General features: G+C 33.5%; 1 protein-coding gene across 1 annotated transcript in view; it reads left to right on the top strand.

Annotated features, from left to right (window-relative positions):
• Window positions 1–2,165: 2,165 nt before the first annotated feature.
• Window positions 2,166–20,609, top strand: part of ankrd35 (ankyrin repeat domain 35) — a 21,724-nt gene continuing 3,280 nt past the window's right edge. Inside the window, exons 1-10 of the mRNA XM_062965426.1 lie at window positions 2,166–2,661; window positions 11,082–11,212; window positions 11,314–11,402; window positions 13,000–13,064; window positions 13,189–13,246; window positions 14,219–14,289; window positions 14,545–14,651; window positions 16,157–16,341; window positions 16,424–16,461; window positions 18,677–20,609. The exon at window positions 18,677–20,609 is cut by the window's right edge and continues 533 nt beyond it. Coding sequence (XP_062821496.1) covers window positions 2,623–2,661; window positions 11,082–11,212; window positions 11,314–11,402; window positions 13,000–13,064; window positions 13,189–13,246; window positions 14,219–14,289; window positions 14,545–14,651; window positions 16,157–16,341; window positions 16,424–16,461; window positions 18,677–20,609 — 2,716 coding nt within the window. The 5' untranslated portion in view covers window positions 2,166–2,622. The remainder of the gene's footprint in view (window positions 2,662–11,081; window positions 11,213–11,313; window positions 11,403–12,999; window positions 13,065–13,188; window positions 13,247–14,218; window positions 14,290–14,544; window positions 14,652–16,156; window positions 16,342–16,423; window positions 16,462–18,676) is intronic.

Below are 20,609 nucleotides of genomic sequence, written 5' to 3'. Positions count from 1 at the left end.
TTGTTATTATGCCTAGAGTTGGAAGGCACCCCAAAGGCCATCCAGTCCAACCCCCTTCTGCAATGCGGTGTGATGCTATTACTACTATATTATTATTTTTATTATTAATACTGCATTATTAATATTATATTTTATTATTATTAGTCGGAAGGGGACCTCAAAGGCCATCCAGTCCAACCCCCTTCTGCAAAGCAGTGCGATGCAATTACTATTATATGATTATTCATTATTATTATTATTATTTTATTATCCATTATTGTTATGCATAGAGTTGGAAAGGGGACCCCAAAGGCCATCCAGTCCAACCCCCTTCTGCAAAGCAGTGCAGTACAATTACTATTTTACTATTATCCATTATTATTATTATTATTATTATTATTATTATTATTATTATTGTTGTTGTTGTTATTCATAGAGTTGGAAGGGGACCCCAAAGGTCATCCAGTCGAACCCCCTTCTGCAAAGCAGTGCAGTACTATTACTATTATATTATTATCCATTATTGTTATTTTATTATGACACAGCAAACAAGATAGACATGCTGGATTTCGTATAATAATAATAATAATAATAATAATAATAATAATAATAATAATAATAATAATAATAACAACAACAACAACAGTTGTGGAAAAGAAAAAGGTTTGGATCATTGATGTTGCCATCCCAGGTGACAGTCGCATTGACGAAAAACAACAGGAAAAACTCAGCCGCTCTCAGGACCTCAAGATGGAACTTCAAAGACTCTGGCAGAAACCAGTGCAGGTGGTCCCGGTGGTGATGGGCACACTGGGTGCCGTGCCAAAAGATCTCAGCCGGCATTTGGAAACAATAGACATTGACAAAATTACAATCTGCCAACTGCAAAAGGCCACCCTGCTGGGATCTGCACACATCATCCGAAAATACATCACACAGTCCTAGACACTTGGGAAGTGGTCGACTTGTGATTTTGTGATATGAAACCCAGCATGTCTATCTTGTTTGCTGTGTCATAATAAAATAATAATAATAATGTAATGCAATATAATAATAATAATGTAAAATAATAAGATTAATACAGACATAATAATAATAATAATAATAATGTAATAATAATAATAATTTCCATTATTATTATTATTATTATTATTATTATTATTATTATTATTATTATTATGTCCTTAATAATAATAACAATAACAATAATAGGTAGACTAGATGGCCTCTGGGGTGCCCCCGGGTCCAACTAATAGTGATACCGTAATGTAATAGAATATTATATTAAGAATACAAAATCATGTAATATACTAATATTAATATAAAATAATAATAATAACTTGGGAAGTGTTCGACTTGTGATTTTGTGATACGAAATCCAGCATATCTATCTTGTTTGCTGTGTCATACAATAATAATAATAATAATAATAATAATAATAATAATAATAATAATAATCACAGTTCACAGTTCAATAGTTCACAGTTGTGGAAAAGACCAAGGTTTGGATCATTGATGTCGCCATCCCAGGTAACAGTCGCATAGATGAAAAACAACAGGAAAAACTCAGCCGCTCTCAGGACCTCAAGATTGAACTTCAAAGACTCTGGCAGAAACCAGTGCAGGTGGTCCCGGTGGTGATGGGCACATTGGGTGCTGTGCCAAAAGATCTCAGCCGGCATTTGGAAACAATAGACATTGAAACAATCACAATCTGCCAACTGCAAAAGGCCACCCGACAATAATAATAATAAACATCACACAGTCCTAGACACTTGGGAAGTGTTCGGCTTGTGATTTTGTGATATGAAATGCAGCATATCTATCTTGTTTGCTGTATCATAATAATAATAATGATAATAATGATAATAATAATAATAATAATAACCATCTGCCAACTGCAAAAGGCCACCCTACTGGGATCTGCACACATCATCAGAAAATACATCACACAGTCCTACACACTTGGGAAGTGTTCGACTTGTGGTTTTGCGAAACGAAATCCAGCATAGACATCTTGTTTGCTGTGTCATAAAATAATAATAATAATAATAATAATAATAATGTCCTAGACACTTGGGAAGTGTTCGACTTGTGGTTTTGCGAAACGAAATCCAGCATATCTATCTTGTTTGCTGTGCCATACAACGTCGTTGTGTTGATAATAATAATAATAATATTGTAATCTATTATTATTATTCATAGATTTGGAAGGGACCCCCAAAGGTCATCCAGTCCAACCCCCTTCTGCAAAGCAGTAGAAAGCTACAGCCAGTAGGCTGTTAGGAATTCTGGGAGTTGCAGTCCAAAACACCCGGAGGGAAGGCCTGCTTTAGAGGAATATCCTGGAGGTGGGTTCTAGATTTGCGCACATTTCAGGGTTCCGTGCAAGGAAAGCAACCCTGGCCTTGAAACTGTGCAATGAGAAGGAAGGGAAAGGAGAAAGTTTTGCAAAAAGGTCCCGAGGCGAAAAGCCTGGGCAAGTTGAGACGGAGAAAGTTCCCATCCTGGGAAACAGGTGGGGCAAAGAGAGCCGAGCCTTCACATCTTTGATCCAGAACGGCTCTTGTCGGGGATGCGGGCCATGGGTTTGAATGTTTGAACCTAAGGAGGGTACGAGGGACCTGCGCTCGACCGGCCGCCATGAAGAAAATGTTCTCCTGCTCCAGCAACCAAGTGGCCGTGAGTCTTTTCTTTCATTTGTTCATACAAGCCATGCGACTAGTCCTCAATGATAAATGTTATTATTGTAGGTCAGAAATACAATATTATTATTTCAATATTATTTATATTAATGTTACTATAATATTATTATAATATCAGATTATTATTAATATTATTATAATATTAGGAGCCCCAGGTGGTGCAGCGGATTAAACCGCTGAGCTGCAGAACTTGCAGACCGAAAGGTTGGTGGTTCAAATCCGGGGAGCGGGGTGAGCTCCCGCTGTCAGCCCCAGCTAGCAGTTCGAAAACATGCAAATGTGAGTAGATGAATAGGTACTGCTCTGGTGGAAAGGTAACAGTGCTCCATGCAGTCATGCTGGAACACCAACCCCCAGAGTCGGACACGACTAGACTTAATGTCAAGAGGAAAATCTTTATTATAATACTAGAATACAGTAGAGTCTCACTTATCCAACACTCGCTTATCCAACGTTCTGGATTATCCAACGCATTTTTGGAGTCAATGTTTTCAATATATCGTGATATTTTGGTGCTAAATTCATAAATACAGTAATTACTACATAGCATTACTGCATATTGAACTACTTTTTCTGCCAAATTTGTTGTCTAACATGATGTTTTGGTGCTTCATTTGTAAAATCATAACCTAATTTGATGTTTAATAGGCTTTTCCTTAATGCCTCCTTATTATCCAACATATTCACTTATCCAACATTCTGCCGACCCGTTTATGTTGGATAAGTGAGACTCTACTGTACTATAATATTATTATTATAGGTTAAGAAATAAAATGTTATTATTTTAATATTATATTATTATTATATTATATTGTTATAATAAATAGTGTTATTATAGGTTAAGAAATAAATTATTATTATTTTAATATTATATTGTTATAATAAATTGTAGTATTATTATAGGGTAAGAAATAAAATATAATTATTTTAATATTATATTATAATTATTTTAATATTATATTGTTATAACAAATAGTGTTATTATAGGTTAAGAAATAAAATATTATTATTTTAATATTATATTGTTATAATAAATTGTAGTATTATTATAGGGTAAGAAATAAAATATAATTATTTTAATATTATATTATAATTATTTTAATATTATATTGTTATAACAAATAGTGTTATTATAGGTTAAGAAATAAAATATTATTATTTTAATATTATATTGTTATAATAAATTGTAGTATTATTATAGGGTAAGAAATAAAATATAATTATTTTAATATTATATTATAATTATTTTAATATTATATTGTTATAACAAATAGTGTTATTATAGGTTAAGAAATAAAATATTATTATTTTAATATTATATTGTTATAATAAATTGTAGTATTATTATAGGGTAAGAAATAAAATATAATTATTTTAATATTATATTATAATTATTTTAATATTATATTGTTATAACAAATAGTGTTATTATAGGTTAAGAAATAAAATATTATTATTTTAATATTATATTGTTATAATAAATTGTAGTATTATTATAGGGTAAGAAATAAAATATAATTATTTTAATATTATATTATAATTATTTTAATATTATATTGTTATAACAAATAGTGTTATTATAGGTTAAGAAATAAAATATTATTATTTTAATATTATATTGTTATAATAAATTGTACTATTATTATAGGGTAAGAAATAAAATATAATTATTTTAATATTATATTATAATTATTTTAATATTATATTGTTATAACAAACAGTGTTATTATAGGTTAAGAAATAAAATATTATTATTTTAATATTATATTGTTATAATAAATTGTAGTATTATTATAGGGTAAGAAATAAAATATAATTATTTTAATATTATATTATAATTATTTTAATATTATATTGTTATAACAAATAGTGTTATTATAGGTTAAGAAATAAAATATTATTATTTTAATATTATATTGTTATAATAAATTGTAGTATTATTATAGGGTAAGAAATAAAATATAATTATTTTAATATTATATCATAATTATTTTAATATTATATTGTTATAACAAATAGTGTTATTATAGGTTAAGAAATAAAATATTATTATTTTAATATTATATTGTTATAATAAATTGTAGTATTATTATAGGGTAAGAAATAAAATATAATTATTTTAATATTATATTATAATTATTTTAATAATATATTGTTATGACAAATAGTGTTATTATAGGTTAAGAAATAAAATATTATTATTTTAATATTATATTGTTATAATAAATTGTAGTATTATTATAGGGTAAGAAATAAAATATAATTATTTTAATATTATATCATAATTATTTTAATAATATATTGTTATAACAAATAGTGTTATTATAGGTTAAGAAATAAATTATTATTATTTTAATATTATATTGTTATAATAAATTGTAGTATTATTATAGGGTAAGAAATAAAATATAATTATTTTAATTATATCATAATTATTTTAATATTATATTGTTATAACAAATAGTGTTATTATAGGTTAAGAAATAAAATATTATTATTTTAATATTATATTGTTATAATAAATTGTAGTATTATTATAGGGTAAGAAATAAAATATAATTATTTTAATATTATATTATAATTATTTTAATATTATATTGTTATAACAAATAGTGTTATTATAGGTTAAGAAATAAATTATTATTATTTTAATATTATATTGTTATAATAAATTGTAGTATTATTATAGGGTAAGAAATAAAATATAATTATTTTAATTATATCATAATTATTTTAATATTATATTGTTATAACAAATAGTGTTATTATAGGTTAAGAAATAAATTATTATTATTTTAATATTATATTGTTATAATAAATTGTAGTATTATTATAGGGTAAGAAATAAAATATAATTATTTTAATATTATATTATAATTATTTTAATAATATATTGTTATAACAAATAGTGTTATTATAGGTTAAGAAATAAATTATTATTATTTTAATATTATATTGTTATAATAAATTGTAGTATTATTATAGGGTAAGAAATAAAATATAATTATTTTAATATTATATCATAATTATTTTAATAATATATTGTTATAACAAATAGTGTTATTATAGGTTAAGAAATAAATTATTATTATTTTAATATTATATTGTTATAATAAATTGTAGTATTATTATAGGGTAAGAAATAAAATATAATTATTTTAATTATATCATAATTATTTTAATATTATATTGTTATAACAAATAGTGTTATTATAGGTTAAGAAATAAAATATTATTATTTTAATATTATATTGTTATAATAAATTGTAGTATTATTATAGGGTAAGAAATAAAATATAATTATTTTAATATTATATTATAATTATTTTAATATTATATTGTTATAACAAATAGTGTTATTATAGGTTAAGAAATAAATTATTATTATTTTAATATTATATTGTTATAATAAATTGTAGTATTATTATAGGGTAAGAAATAAAATATAATTATTTTAATTATATCATAATTATTTTAATATTATATTGTTATAACAAATAGTGTTATTATAGGTTAAGAAATAAATTATTATTATTTTAATATTATATTGTTATAATAAATTGTAGTATTATTATAGGGTAAGAAATAAAATATAATTATTTTAATATTATATTATAATTATTTTAATATTATATTGTTATAACAAATAGTGTTATTATAGGTTAAGAAATAAATTATTATTATTTTAATATTATATTGTTATAATAAATTGTAGTATTATTATAGGGTAAGAAATAAAATATAATTATTTTAATATTATATTATAATTATTTTAATAATATATTGTTATAACAAATAGTGTTATTATAGGTTAAGAAATAAATTATTATTATTTTAATATTATATTGTTATAATAAATTGTAGTATTATTATAGGGTAAGAAATAAAATATAATTATTTTAATATTATATTATAATTATTTTAATAATATATTGTTATAACAAATAGTGTTATTATAGGTTAAGAAATAAAATATTATTATTTTAATATTATATTGTTATAATAAAATAGTTCTATTATAGGGTAAGAAATAAAATATTATTTCACAAATGCTAGGAAAAGGTCTTTTACTCTGTCTCTCTGTGCAATGGTGTGACCGAAATAAGAGTCGGAAGGGTCCCCTAAAGGCCATCTAGTCCAACCCCCGGGAAACAGAATGAACCATATGAGTAATCCTGGAGAATAACTTTCCCAGGCTCTGATAGGAGAAGCCTTAAGGGCTTTGCAACAACTTTCCCTTTCCCAGAGGGATTGAGCAACCAAGTAAGTGTATTTGTTTGTTGTGTGGTCCTTGTGAAAGATCCCGATCCGGCGCCTCTTGGGGCGGGTCACCTTTCCAACCGGATCGTCTGCCTTCCCTTTTTACCATTACGATTATATTATTATCCATTATTATTATTATTATTATCATTCATAGAGTTGGAAGGGACCCTAAAAGTCATCCAGTCCAACCCCCTTCTGCAAAGCAGGGCGATACAATCACCATTGTATTATTATCCATTATTATTATTATTAAACAATTCATATTACATTATTATCCATTGCCATTATTATATTATCTATCATCATCATCATCATCATTCATAGAGTGGACGGGATCCCAAAGGTCATCCAGTCCAACCTCCTTCTGCCAAGGACAATTATTATCTGCTATTATTATTATACAATTGCTATTATATCATTACCCATCATTATTATTCCTATGTAATAATATTAAAAATGTAATTTAATAAGAATACAAAAATATTATTAATAATGCAATATATTAATTATAACTATGTAATATAATAATAACATAATATATCTGTATTTAATAATAATACAAATGTAATTTACTAATATTAATTATAGCGGTCATGCCTATGGCCACATGACCTTGGAGGTGTCTATGGACAACGCCGGCTCTTCGGCTTAGAAATGGAGATGAGCACCAACCCCCAGAGTCGGACACGACAGGACTTAACGTCAGGGGAAACCTTTACCATAAAATAATGATGATGATGATGATGATGATGATGATGATGATGATGATGGAGTCTCTAGTCCTTCTCTACACTGACAATACGGTGCTTATGTCTCATTTGCAGGTAATATAACAATAATATAATATAATAATAACTAGGAAGCATATTATAAATAATAATAATAATAATAATAATAATAATGACTATCTAGTCCTTCTCTGCACTGACAATATGGTGCTTATGTCTCATTAGCAGGTAATATAACAATGTAATATAATAATAACTAGGAAGCATATTATAAATAATAATAACATTTATTATTATTATTATTATTATTATTATTATTATTATTATTATTATTATTATTATTATATGGGACTATCTAATCCTTCTCTATGCTGACAATATAGTGCGTATGTCTCATTTGAAGGTAATATACAGTAGAGTCTCACTTATCCAACATAAACGGGCCAGCAGAACGTTGGATAAGCGAATATGTTGGATAATAAGGAGGGATTAAGGAAAAGCCTATTACACATAAAATTAAGTTATGATTTTACAAATTAAGCACTAAAACATAATGTTTAACAACAAATTTGACAGAAAAAGTAGTTCAATACGCAGTAATGCTATGTAGTAAATACTGTATTTACGAATTTAGCACCAAAATATCACGATGTATTGAAAACATTGACTACAAAAATGCGTTGGATAACCCAGAACGTTGGATAAGCGAGGGTTGGATAAGTGAGACTCTACTGTAATTATAACAATAATGTAATATAATAACTAGGAAGCACATTATTATTAATAATACTGTAATAATAATAATAATAATTATATGGGACTATCTAATCCTTCTCTACGCTGACAATATGGTTCTTATGTCTTATTTGCAGGTAATATAATTATAACAATAATGTAATATAAAAATAACTAGGACGCATATTATATAATAATAATAAGAAGAAGAAGAAGAAGAAGAAGAAGAGACTATAGTCCTTCTCTACGCTGACAATATGGTGCAGATATCTCCCTCGCAGATTGGCCTGAGATGGCTCTTACAGAATGCCTTTTACCTACCATTCTTTTAAATCTATAATGTAAATTAATAATCTTAGTAGGAAGACAATAATAATAATAATAATAATAATAATAATAATAGTACTAATAAGGGACTATCTAGTCCAGGGGTCCCCAAACTAAGGCCCGGGGGCCGGATGCGGCCCATCGAAGCCATTTATCCGGCCCCCAAGGCACAAGGGCAAAAGGGGGTTAGACTAAATGACCCAAGGGGTCTCTTCCTCTCTTACAATCCTTATTATTATTATTATTATTATTATTATTATTATTGTTGTTGTTGTTAAGGCTGGGTGGCCATCTCTCAGGGGTGCTTTCCGTGTGCAGAAGGGGGTTGGACTCAATGGCCCAAGGAGTCTCTTCCAACCCTCTTTATTATTATTATTATTATTATTATTATTATTATTATTATTATTATTAACATTGAGGCTGGGTGGCCATCTGTCAAGGGTGCTTTGCTTGTGTTGTCGGTGCACAAAGGCAGAAGGGGATTGGACTCAATGGCCCAAGGAGTCTCTTCCAACCCTCTTTATTATTATTATTATTATTATTATTATTATTATTATTAACATTGAGGCTGGGTGGCCATCTGTCAAGGGTGCTTTGCTTGTGTTGTCGGTGCACAAAGGCAGAAGGGGATTGGACTCAATGGCCCAAGGAGTCTCTTCCAACCCTCTTTATTATTATTATTATTATTATTATTATTATTATTATTATTAACATTGAGGCTGGGTGGCCATCTGTCAAGGGTGCTTTGCTTGTGTTGTCGGTGCACAAAGGCAGAAGGGGATTGGACTCAATGGCCCAAGGAGTCTCTTCCAACCCTCTTTATTATTATTATTATTATTATTATTATTATTATTATTATTATTAACATTGAGGCTGGGTGGCCATCTGTCAGGGGTGCTTTGCTTGTGCTTTCGGTACACAAAAGCAGAAGGGGATTGGACTCAATGGCCCAAGGGTGTCTCTTCCAGCCCTCTTTATTATTATTATTATTGTTATTATTATTATTATTATTATTATTTATGCTCAGTGGCCAACTATAGTCTGGCCCTCCAATGGTCCGAAGAATTGTGAACTGGCCCCCTGTTTAAAAAGTTTGGGGACCCCTGATCTAGTCCTTCTCTACGCCAACGAGATGGCTCTTACAGAATGTCATTTTCCTACCATTCTCTTAAATCTATAATGTAAATTAATAATCTTAGTAAGAAGACAATAATAATAATAATAATAATAATAATAATAATAATAATAATAATAAGGGACTATCTAGTCCTTCTCTACGCCAACGATATGGTGCTGATGTCTCCCTTGCAGGTTGGTCTGAGACGGCTTTTACAGAATGTAATTACTGTTCTCTTAACTCTATAATATAATTTAATAATATTGGTATGAAGAAAATAATAATAATAATAATAATAATAATAATAATAATAATAATAATTAATTGCCCAGGAGCAAGCCATCAGAACAAATGCAATTAAGGCCAAGATTGAAAAATCAGCTGATGACCCAAAATGCAGACTGTGCAAGGAAACCGACGAAACCATTGATCATATCCTCAGCTGCTGTAAGAAAATTGCACAGACAGACTACAAACAGAGGCACAACTATGTGGCCCAAATGATTCATTGGAACTTATGCCTCAAGTGCCACCTCCCAGCAGCAAAGAACTGGTGGGATCACAAACCTGCAAAAGTATTGGAAAATGAACATGCAAAGATACTGTGGGACTTCCGAATCCAGACTGACAAAGTTCTGGAACACAACACACCAGACATCACAGTTGTGGAAAAGAACAAGGTTTGGATCATTGATGTTGCCATCCCAGGTGACAGTTGCATAGATGAAAAACAACAGGAAAAACTCAGCCGCTCTCAGGACCTCAAGATTGAACTGCAAAGACTCTGGCAGAAACCAGTGCAGGTGGTCCCGGTGGTGATGGGCACACTGGGTGCCGTGCCAAAAGATCTCAGCCGGCATTTGGAAACAATAGACATTGACAAAATTACGATCTGCCAACTGCAAAAGGCCACCCTACTGGGATCTGCACACATCATCCGAAAATACATCACACAGTCCTAGACACTTGGGAAGTGTTCGACTTGTGGTTTTGCGAAATGAAATCCAGCATGTCTATCTTGTTTGCTGTGCCATACAACGTCGTTGTGTTGATAATAATAATAATAATAATAATAATAATAATAATAATAATGGACTATCTAGTCCTCGACGCTGATGATATGGTGCTGATCTCTCCCTAACAGTGGGCTTGAGACGGCTTATCTACTACAGCAGTTCCCCTGTATTCTATCTAATACCGAATTTTCTCTCCTTTTTCTCTCTGCAGTTCGAGAGCTGGAACAAACAGGACCAGAAGCTCCTTGACGCCGTGGAAAAGGGGGACGTGGGCAGGGTCTCGGCCCTGACGGCCAAGAAGGCGGCCAAGCCCACCAAACTCAATGCGCTCGGCCAGTCGGCGTATGTACCTCCCTCCCCGTAGAGTTTTGCATTGACGGTTGCATTATTATTATTATTATTATTATTATTATTATTATTATTATTGGTTTATTATTTGCTAGGTTCCATTTGGCAGCCTCCAAAGGACTCACCGAATGCCTCACCATCCTCCTTACGAACGGGGCCCAAGTCAACGACACAAACGATGATGGTGAGTCCACCTAATAATAGCATTATTATAATACATTATTATTTTATATTAATATTAGTATATTACATGATTTTGTATTCTTAATCTATATATATAAAAGAGTGATGGCATCACGGCAGCGGACAAAACAACAAAAGTAAACACCCCACAACCTTGAAAATTGACAGCACAACCCCTCATCCATGCCTCTAGGTTGATACAACAAAAAGAAAAGAAAAATAAAGTCCTAATTAGAGGGAGAGGAATAATTGTTTTTATCCAATTGCTGCCAGTTAGAAGGCTAAGCTCTGCTCACTTGGTCTCCTAGCAACCCACTCAGCCCAGGGGACTCTTTACCTTAACTACCACCAATTCCTCAATACTTTATTTCCCATACCACCATACTTCGCCACAGCAGCGCGTGGCCGGGCACAGCTAGTACTATAATATTCTATTACATTACGGTATCACTATTAGTTGGACCCGGGGGCACCCCAGAGGCCATCTAGTCTACCTATTATTGTTATTGTTATTATTATTAAGGACATAATAATAATAATAATAATAATAATAATAATAATAATAATAATAATAATAATGGAAAATATTATTATTACATTATTATTATTATGTCTGTATTAATCTTATTATTTTACATTATTATTATTATATTGCATTACATTATTATTATTATTTTATTATGACACAGCAAACAAGATAGATATGCTGGGTTTCATATCACAAAACCACAAGTCGAACACTTCCCAAGTGTCTAGGACTGTGTGATGTATTTTTGGATGATGTGCGCAGATCCCAGTAGGGTGGCCTTTTGCAGTTGGCAGATTGTAATTTTGTTAATGTCTATTGTTTCCAAATGCCGGCTGAGATCTTTTGGCACGGCACCCAATGTGCCCATCACCACCGGGACCACCTGTACTGGTTTCTGCCAGAGTCTTTGAAGTTCAATCTTGAGGTCCTGAGAGCGGCTGAGTTTTTCCTGTTGTTTTTCGTCAATGCGACTGTCACCTGGGATGGCAACATCAATGATCAAACCTTGTTCTTTTCCACAACTGTGATGTCTGGTGTGTTGTGTTCCAGAACTTTGTCAGTCTGGATTCGGAAGTCCCACAGTATCTTTGCGTGCTCATTTTCCAATACTTTTGCAGGTTTGTGATCCCACCAGTTCTTTGCTGCTGGGAGGTGGTCCTTGAGGCATAACTTCCAATGGATCCTTTGGGCCACATAGTTGTGCCTCTGTTTGTAGTCTGTCTGTGCAATTTTCTTACAGCAGCTGAGGATATGATCAATGGTTTCGTCGGTTTCCTTGCACAGTCTGCATTTTATTATTATCATTATTATTAGTATATTACATTACGGTAGGACTAGTAGTTGGACCCGGGGGCATCCCAGAGACCAACTAGTCTACCTATTACTATTATTATTATTACTATATTGCATTACATTATTATTCGTATTATCATATTACATTATTATTATTGACACAATGACATTGTATGACACAGCAAGCAAGATAGATTTGCTGGATTTTTTCATTTGTATTATTATTATTATTATTATTATTATTATTATTATTATTATTTTCCTTTGTCCCCAATAGGCAGCACAGCCTTGCATCTCGCCACCATCGCCTGCCAACCTCAATGCGTCAAAGTCTTGCTTCAGGTAAATAATAATATATCTTTTCCTCCTTTTGCTAGATTTGGAGTTTCATTATTGAGTGTAGGATCCAGGCTTTTGAATCCCATAATTTCCCACAAATATAGTTATATATAAATATATTTTGCAGCACGGAGCAAACGAAGACTGTGTCGATGGAGAGAACCGAACGCCCCTCCATTGGGCGGGTGAGCATGGAAACTCATTGAGATAATAATAATGATTAATAATAATAATAATAGAGAGAGTGCCCTCTAATAGTCAAGGAGGATATTGTTATGCTAATGCATATAATAATAATAATAATAATAATAATAATAATAATAATAATAATAATAATAATAATAATAATAGTGTCTTCTAATGGTCAAGGAGGATATTGTTATGTTAATGCAAATAATAATAATAATAATAATAATAATAATAATAATAATAATAATAATAATAATAGAGTATCTTCTAATGGTCAAGGAGAATATTGTTATGTTAATGCATATAACAACAACAACAACAAAAGAGAGCGTCCTCTAATGGTTAAGGAGGATATTGTTATGTTAATGCATAAAACAACAACAACAACAATAATAGAGAGCGACCTCTAATGGTCAAGGAGGATATTGTTATGTTAATGCAAATAATAATAATAATAATAATAATAATAATAATAATAATAATAATAGAGAGAGCGTCCTCTAATGGTCAAAGAGGATATTGTTAGGTTAATGTATATAACAACAACAACAACAACAACAACAGAGAGAGCATCCTCTAATGGTCAAGGAGTATATTGTTAAGTAAAAACAATAATAGCCCTAATAATAATAATAATAATAATAATAATAATAATAATAATAATAATAATAATAATAATAATGTATTAATAATATAAGTATAATATAATATAATACAATAATAAATAGTAAATAGTAATAATAATAATAATAATAATAATGTCCCCTAGTGCTCAAGAGATGGTTATTATTATTATATTTTTTTTTATTATTGTTACTGTTGTTATTATATTTTGTTTTATTATTGTTACTGTTGTTGTTGTTGTTATAGTGCCCCCTGGTGGTCAAGGATGAGATACTTAGATACATTTATTTTTGTTGTTGTTGTTGTTTATTGTTATTTTTAATGCCTTCTCCTGCTTCTTACAGCCTTGTCCGGATGCGCCTCCAGCGTCTTGCTCCTTTGCGACCAAGAAGCCTTCCTCGACGTCATGGATAATGTATAAATATACATAATGTATAAATATATATAATGTATAAATGAAATAGTCTTTTCCCATGTTGGGGTCCGCTCCGGGTTTTAGTCTGAACTTTAGATTGAATATAGTTCCCTATAAATATTTCCAAACCCTAGATGGCCTTTGTGTGGTCCCTTCCTGCCACAAGATTCCCTTATAAAGTTCAGACTAAAAACCGGCCAAAGATTTAATTGATCCTTAATTAATTATTTTATTATTATTAATAATTTTTTGCAGAACGGACAGACCCCTTTAATGGTCGCCGCGCAAGGAAACCAGGCCGCCATTTGCTCCCAGTTGCTCCAAAGAGGCGCAAAGGCCGACCTCATCGAGAAAGAAGGGAAGTGAGTCTCTATTATTATTATTATTATTATTATTATTATTATTATTATTATTATTATTATTGTATTCACCTAACAATATCCCCCGTAATCATTAATATTATTATTAATAAACTAATAATAATATCCAGTTTTAATCAAAATAATAATAAGTTTGAAACTGAAGTTTCCTTAAAGTTCCTGGATTTAGTCCAAACTGTAATGGAACTTATTTGATTTATTTGGACATTTTAATTAAACTATTATTTATAAATATTTACATTATCTATTATTTATATGAACTAATATATTAACATTATTATTATCATTTATATTGACTATTATTTATATGAACTATTAACTACTTATAAGTATATTATATTATATATGTATTGGTTAATAAATATATTATTTGCACTTATATTAACGAACAACTATTTATATTATATTTATATCGCATTACATTATTATTTGTGTTATGAAATTATTATTATATTACATTATGGTAGGACTATTAGTTGGACCCGGGGGCACCTCAGAGGCCATCTAGTATTATTATTATTATTATTATTATTATTATTATTATTATTATTATTATTATTATTATTAGATCGTATTACATTATTATGCGTATTATTCTGACATTATTATTATTATTATTATTATTATTATTATTATTATTATTATTACTTTATTACGTTAAGGCAGGACTATTAGTTGGACCCAGGGGCACCCCAGAGGCCATCTAGTCTACCTATTATTATTATTATATCGTATTACATTATTATGCGTATTATTATGACATTATTATTATTATTATTATTATTATTATTATAATATCGTATTACATTATTATGCGTATTATTATGACATTATTATTATTATTATTATTATTATTATTACTTTATTACATTAAGGTAGGACTATTAGTTGGACCCAGGGGCACCCCAGAGGCCATCTAGTCTACCTATTATTATTATTATATCGTATTACATTATTATGCGTATTATTATGACATTATTATTATTATTATTATTATTACTTTATTACATTAAGGTAGGACTATTAGTTGGACCCAGGGGCACTCCAGAGGCCATCTAGTCCACTTATTATTATTATTATTATATTGCATTACATTATTATGCGTATTATTATGACATTATTATTATTATTTTATTACATTAAGGTAGGACTATTAGTTGGACCCAGGGGCACCCCAGAGGCCATCTAGTCTACCTATTATTATTATTATTATTATTATTATTATTATTATTATTATTATTATATCGTATTACATTATTATGTGTATTATTATGACATTATTATTATTATTTTATTACATTAAGGTAGGACTATTAGTTGGACCCAGGGGCACCCCAGAGGCCATCTAATCTACCTATAATAATTATTATTATTGTTATTAAAGACATAATAATAATTACTGACCATATGCTCCTATAGATGCAGCCTAGAATCGCACTGGCCTTGTTAGCTGCAGCATCACCTCCTTCTGTCGTTCTTCCACCCAGGACGGCCCTGATCCTGGCCTGTCAACAAGGCCACTTGGAGGTGGCGGAGCTCCTCCTGCAAAACGGGGCCGACGTCTCCATCGCGGACAAAACGGGACGCGACGCCCTCCATTATTCTGCGCAGAACAAGAACAAAAAGCTGCGCCGCTTGGTCCAGAACGCCCTTCGGAAGCGGAAGAAAAAAGGTGAGGAAAGCGGCGGGAGTTGTAGTTCTGCGAGGCCTTCGTCGTCGTCGTTCGAACGTATTTTCTCTCTCTCTTTCCGCAGAACAAGGCCTCGATCTTTCCTCCGAGACCGTCTCCCAGGTAAGAAGGAATTCATATCGAAAATATTTTGTTAAATGTTGACCGAATACTCTTCACAGAACGGGGTCCAGACTGTGAGGGAATTTGAAAATGAGACTCCATTTTGCCACGAGTTTGCTGAAAAGGGGTTGCTATGGCGACGGCTGCTGGGCTGAGCCATCCAGCATTCTGATTGGTTGCCGCCTCTGGCTTGGCAGAGGCAGGCCAACGGTTTTTTTCTAACTGACTTTATAATTCGTATTTTCCTCTGACAGGAATTTTTGGTCAGGAATGTAATGGCTGTCGTGCTCTTCAAAAGTTTGACTATTTAAAGAAGAGATGAGGCATATTTATGGTTGTCCTATACAGTAGAGCAGGGGTCCCCAAACTAAGGCCCGGGGGCCGGATGCGGCCCTCCAAGGTCATTGACCTGGCCCCCGCCCTCAGTTTTAGACTTAGGCTCGCCCAAAGTCCAAAATTACTTGAAGACACAACAACAACAATCCTACTTAGCTTGCCTATCTCATTGGCCAGAAGCAGGCCCACACTTCCCATTGAAATCCTGATTTTACACAGTATGTTGGTTAAAATTGTTTTTATTTTTAAATATTGTATTGTTCTTTAATTTACTAATACTGTGCAATCCGAATATACTAGCTGTGCCCGGCCACACGTTGCTGTGGTGTTGTCCTAAGTGGGTTTTTGTTTGTGGAGGCAAGTATGAATGTTGTAATTAGTCACCTTGATTAGCACTGAATGGGCTTGCAGCTTCAAAGCGTGGTTGTTTCCTCCCTGGGGGAATCCTTTGTTGGGAGGTGTTCGCTGGCTCTGGTTGTTTCCTGTCTGGAGTACCCTTATTTTTTATTTACTGTCCAGATTGTAGACTTTTTAAAATGGGGGCTGCCAGGTTTTGTTCATTTTGATGGTTTTCAGGAACCCAATAATAATAATCACATATATTCCGCGCGCATGCGTACATTGCCTGTTGTGGGTTTTGGCCTTTTTTTGGTGTTGTGATTGTGTTTTTTGTGTGATTGTGTTGTATCTTACTGGAGGCAGGGATGATGGATTGTGTTGCCAATTTTAGAGTTTGGGCGGTGTTGGGTTTTGTTGTTTTGTGAGTCGCCGTGATGCCAATAGCCTTTTATAGATATAGATTGTGTATACATATAATATTGATAATAATCTTATAATATAATACAATATAATATAATATTTATTTATTACAGTATTTCTACCCCTCCCTTCTCACCCAATAGGGGACTCAGGGCGGCTAATAATAATAATACAGTGGTATAGTACAACATAGTAATATATAATGCTAATATTGTGCTATGCTAATAATATAATATATTGTAAGTACATACAACTTGTAAGCCGCTCTTAGTCCCCTTCGGGGTGAGAGAGGGTGGGGTATCAATGTAGTAAATAAATAAATGAATAAATAAATAATTGTTGTTGGGGGGTTTTTTGCACTACAAATAAGACACATGCAGTGTGCATAGGAATTTGTTTGTATTTTTTTTTTCAAATGATAATTCGGCCCCTCAACAGTCTGAGGGGCCATGAACCGGCCCTCCACTTAAAAAGTTTGGGGACCCCTGGTCTAAACCTTCCCACCATCACGTTCTCCATGATGGTGTTAAACTAAGTTTCCCAAAACATGAGGTCTCTCCTCCCCCAGGGAGGAAACAACCACGCTTTGAAGCTGCAAGCCCATTCAGTGCTAATCAAGGTGACTAATTACAACATTCATACTTGCCTCCACAAACAAAAACCCACTTAGGACAACACCACAGCAACGTGTGGCCGGGCACAGCTAGTATATTCGGATTGCACAGTATTAGTAAATTAAAGAACAATACAATATTTAAAAATAAAAACAATTTTAACCAACATACTGTGTAAAATCAGGATTTCAATGGGAAGTGTGGGCCTGCTTCTGGCCAATGAGATAGGCAAGCTAAGTAGGATTGTTGTTGTTGTGTCTTCAAGTCTTTTTGGACTTTGGGCGAGCCTAAGTCTAAAACTGAGGGCGGGGGACAGGTCAATGACCTTGGAGGGCCGCATCCGGCCCCCGGGCCTTAGTTTGGGGACCCCTGGTTTAGACACTTGGCATGGAATGACCCTAGTGATAGCTTAAAACACACACGGAGAGAGATGGAGAGATAGAGAGACAGAAATAAATGGAGATAGGTAGATAGGTACTTAGAGATAAAAATATTTGTGTTTGTAGATCCCGTCAGAGAGTGGGAAAGAGACGGAGGTGAACAGCCTCAGCCTCAACCTCAATGGCCGGAACGACAACAACGGAGACAACGAAAACGATGACAGCGAGGAAGAAGACCCGGAGCTGAAAGAGTGGAGGAGCCGCTACCGAGAGGAGAAGCTCAAGGTGATCCAGCTGGAGTTGGCGCTGGCCCAGAAGGACAGGGAGTGCGAGGCCCTTTCAGAAGGAAGCAAGGCCATGAAGGAACGAGTGTGGGACCAGGTCCAGGAGATCAACCAGCTCCTTCCGGACGGAGATGGCCAGAGCCGCGGATGGAACGAGCTGAGCCAGCGATACAGCCGGGACGCGACGGAGGAGGACTACTACCTCAATCTCCTGGCCGAACAAGTGCGAGAACTCAAGAGGAGGAAGGAGAGAATGGAGAAGGAGAAAGAGGAGGAGAAAGGGTCTTCTTCTCAGAAGGAAACGAGTCAACCTAGAGAGATCCAATGGCCGGGAGTGGAAGATGAGGAGGAGAGGCGACGCCATGAAATGGAAGTCAAGGGTCTACAATTAGAAGTGGCTACAGCCCTCGAGGAGAAGATCGAAGCCCTGAAACAGGTGCAAGAGATGGAGGGACACATGGAGAACATGAGAGCGGTCATCAAGGTCTACGAATCCAAGAAGAAGCACCAGAAAGAGGCAGAGGCCCGGGCAGCTGAACTGGAGGAGGAGAACCAACGTCTCCGCGGGATGTTGACAAAGAAGGGTCCGGATGGAGATCCTCAAAAGGGGTTCTCTGCATTCTTAACGGAGATGGAGGCGACCTATGAGAAGACGCGGAAGGAGAATGAAGCCACGAAAGCAGAGAATGCAGCTCTGAAGCGAGAGGCTGAGGAGACCCTCGGGAGCCGCCTCCTGTTTCAAGAGGTGCCGTCAGGAGTGGTGAAGAAGGCCATGTTTGCTTGGAAGAAGGCCGTTGAAGGCCTTGAAGGCGCCTTGGATAAGGTTGAACGAGCCCATTCGACGCTCCTGGAGAAGGCGAGACCACTTTGGAAGGACATTTCGTTAGTAGTCGTTAACAACGGATGCCATGTTGAGGAGAACGTCTCAAAGGATGAGAACGTGAAGATCTGCGTCATCAACAATGGACACCATGTTGAGGAGAACGTCTCAAAGGATGAGAATGTGAAGGTCCGCGTCATCAACAATGGACACCATGTTGAAGAGAATGTCTCAAAGGATGAGAACGTGAAGATCTGCGTCATCAACAATGGACACCATGTTGAGGAGAACGTCTCAAAGGATGAGAATGTGAAGGTCCGCGTCATCAACAATGGACACCATGTTGAAGAGAATGTCTCAAAGGATGAGAACGTGAAGATCTGCGTCATCAACAATGGACACCATGTTGAGGAGAACGTCTCAAAGGATGCTGAGAAGGCCCGAAACGAGGCAGGAAATGCGATGTTGGGCAGGAACGAGGAGGTCAAGCTCAGGCTGACAGAGAGCAAAGCCCGTCCGTGCCGGAAAAGCTCCGACTTGGAGAAAGAGGTGTGGGACCTCAAGCAGAACAACGGCCACCTCGCGACGGAGTTATCCCGACTGAGCAAAGAACGGGAGAAGCTACAACAAGAACTGAGAACCTTGTGTGGTCCTAAAGAAGGGTCTCGACAACTGGAAATGATAGAGGAGATGAAGAGGAGGGTGGAGTTGTTGTCCAAGGAGCTCTTGGCTGAAAAGGAGGTCTCTGAGAAGTTGCGGCTGGAGCTGGCGGCTCAGGCAAAGGAAACAGCAGCCACGAAGGCCCGCTTCCTGGAGAAGATGGAGGCCACCAGCCTCTTTGGGGCCGAGACCCTCAACAGCTGCATCTTGAAGGAACTCCACTGGAAGCTGGACAACGTGGCCAAGAAGCAGAGCAAGGCCCTGCAGCTGGTGTCCGAGATGGAGGAGGAGAACC

Source organism: Anolis carolinensis, unplaced genomic scaffold (genome assembly GCF_035594765.1).
Source record: "Anolis carolinensis isolate JA03-04 unplaced genomic scaffold, rAnoCar3.1.pri scaffold_14, whole genome shotgun sequence".
NCBI lineage: Eukaryota > Metazoa > Chordata > Lepidosauria > Squamata > Dactyloidae > Anolis > Anolis carolinensis.
This window is presented reverse-complemented; position numbering and strand designations above follow the sequence as displayed.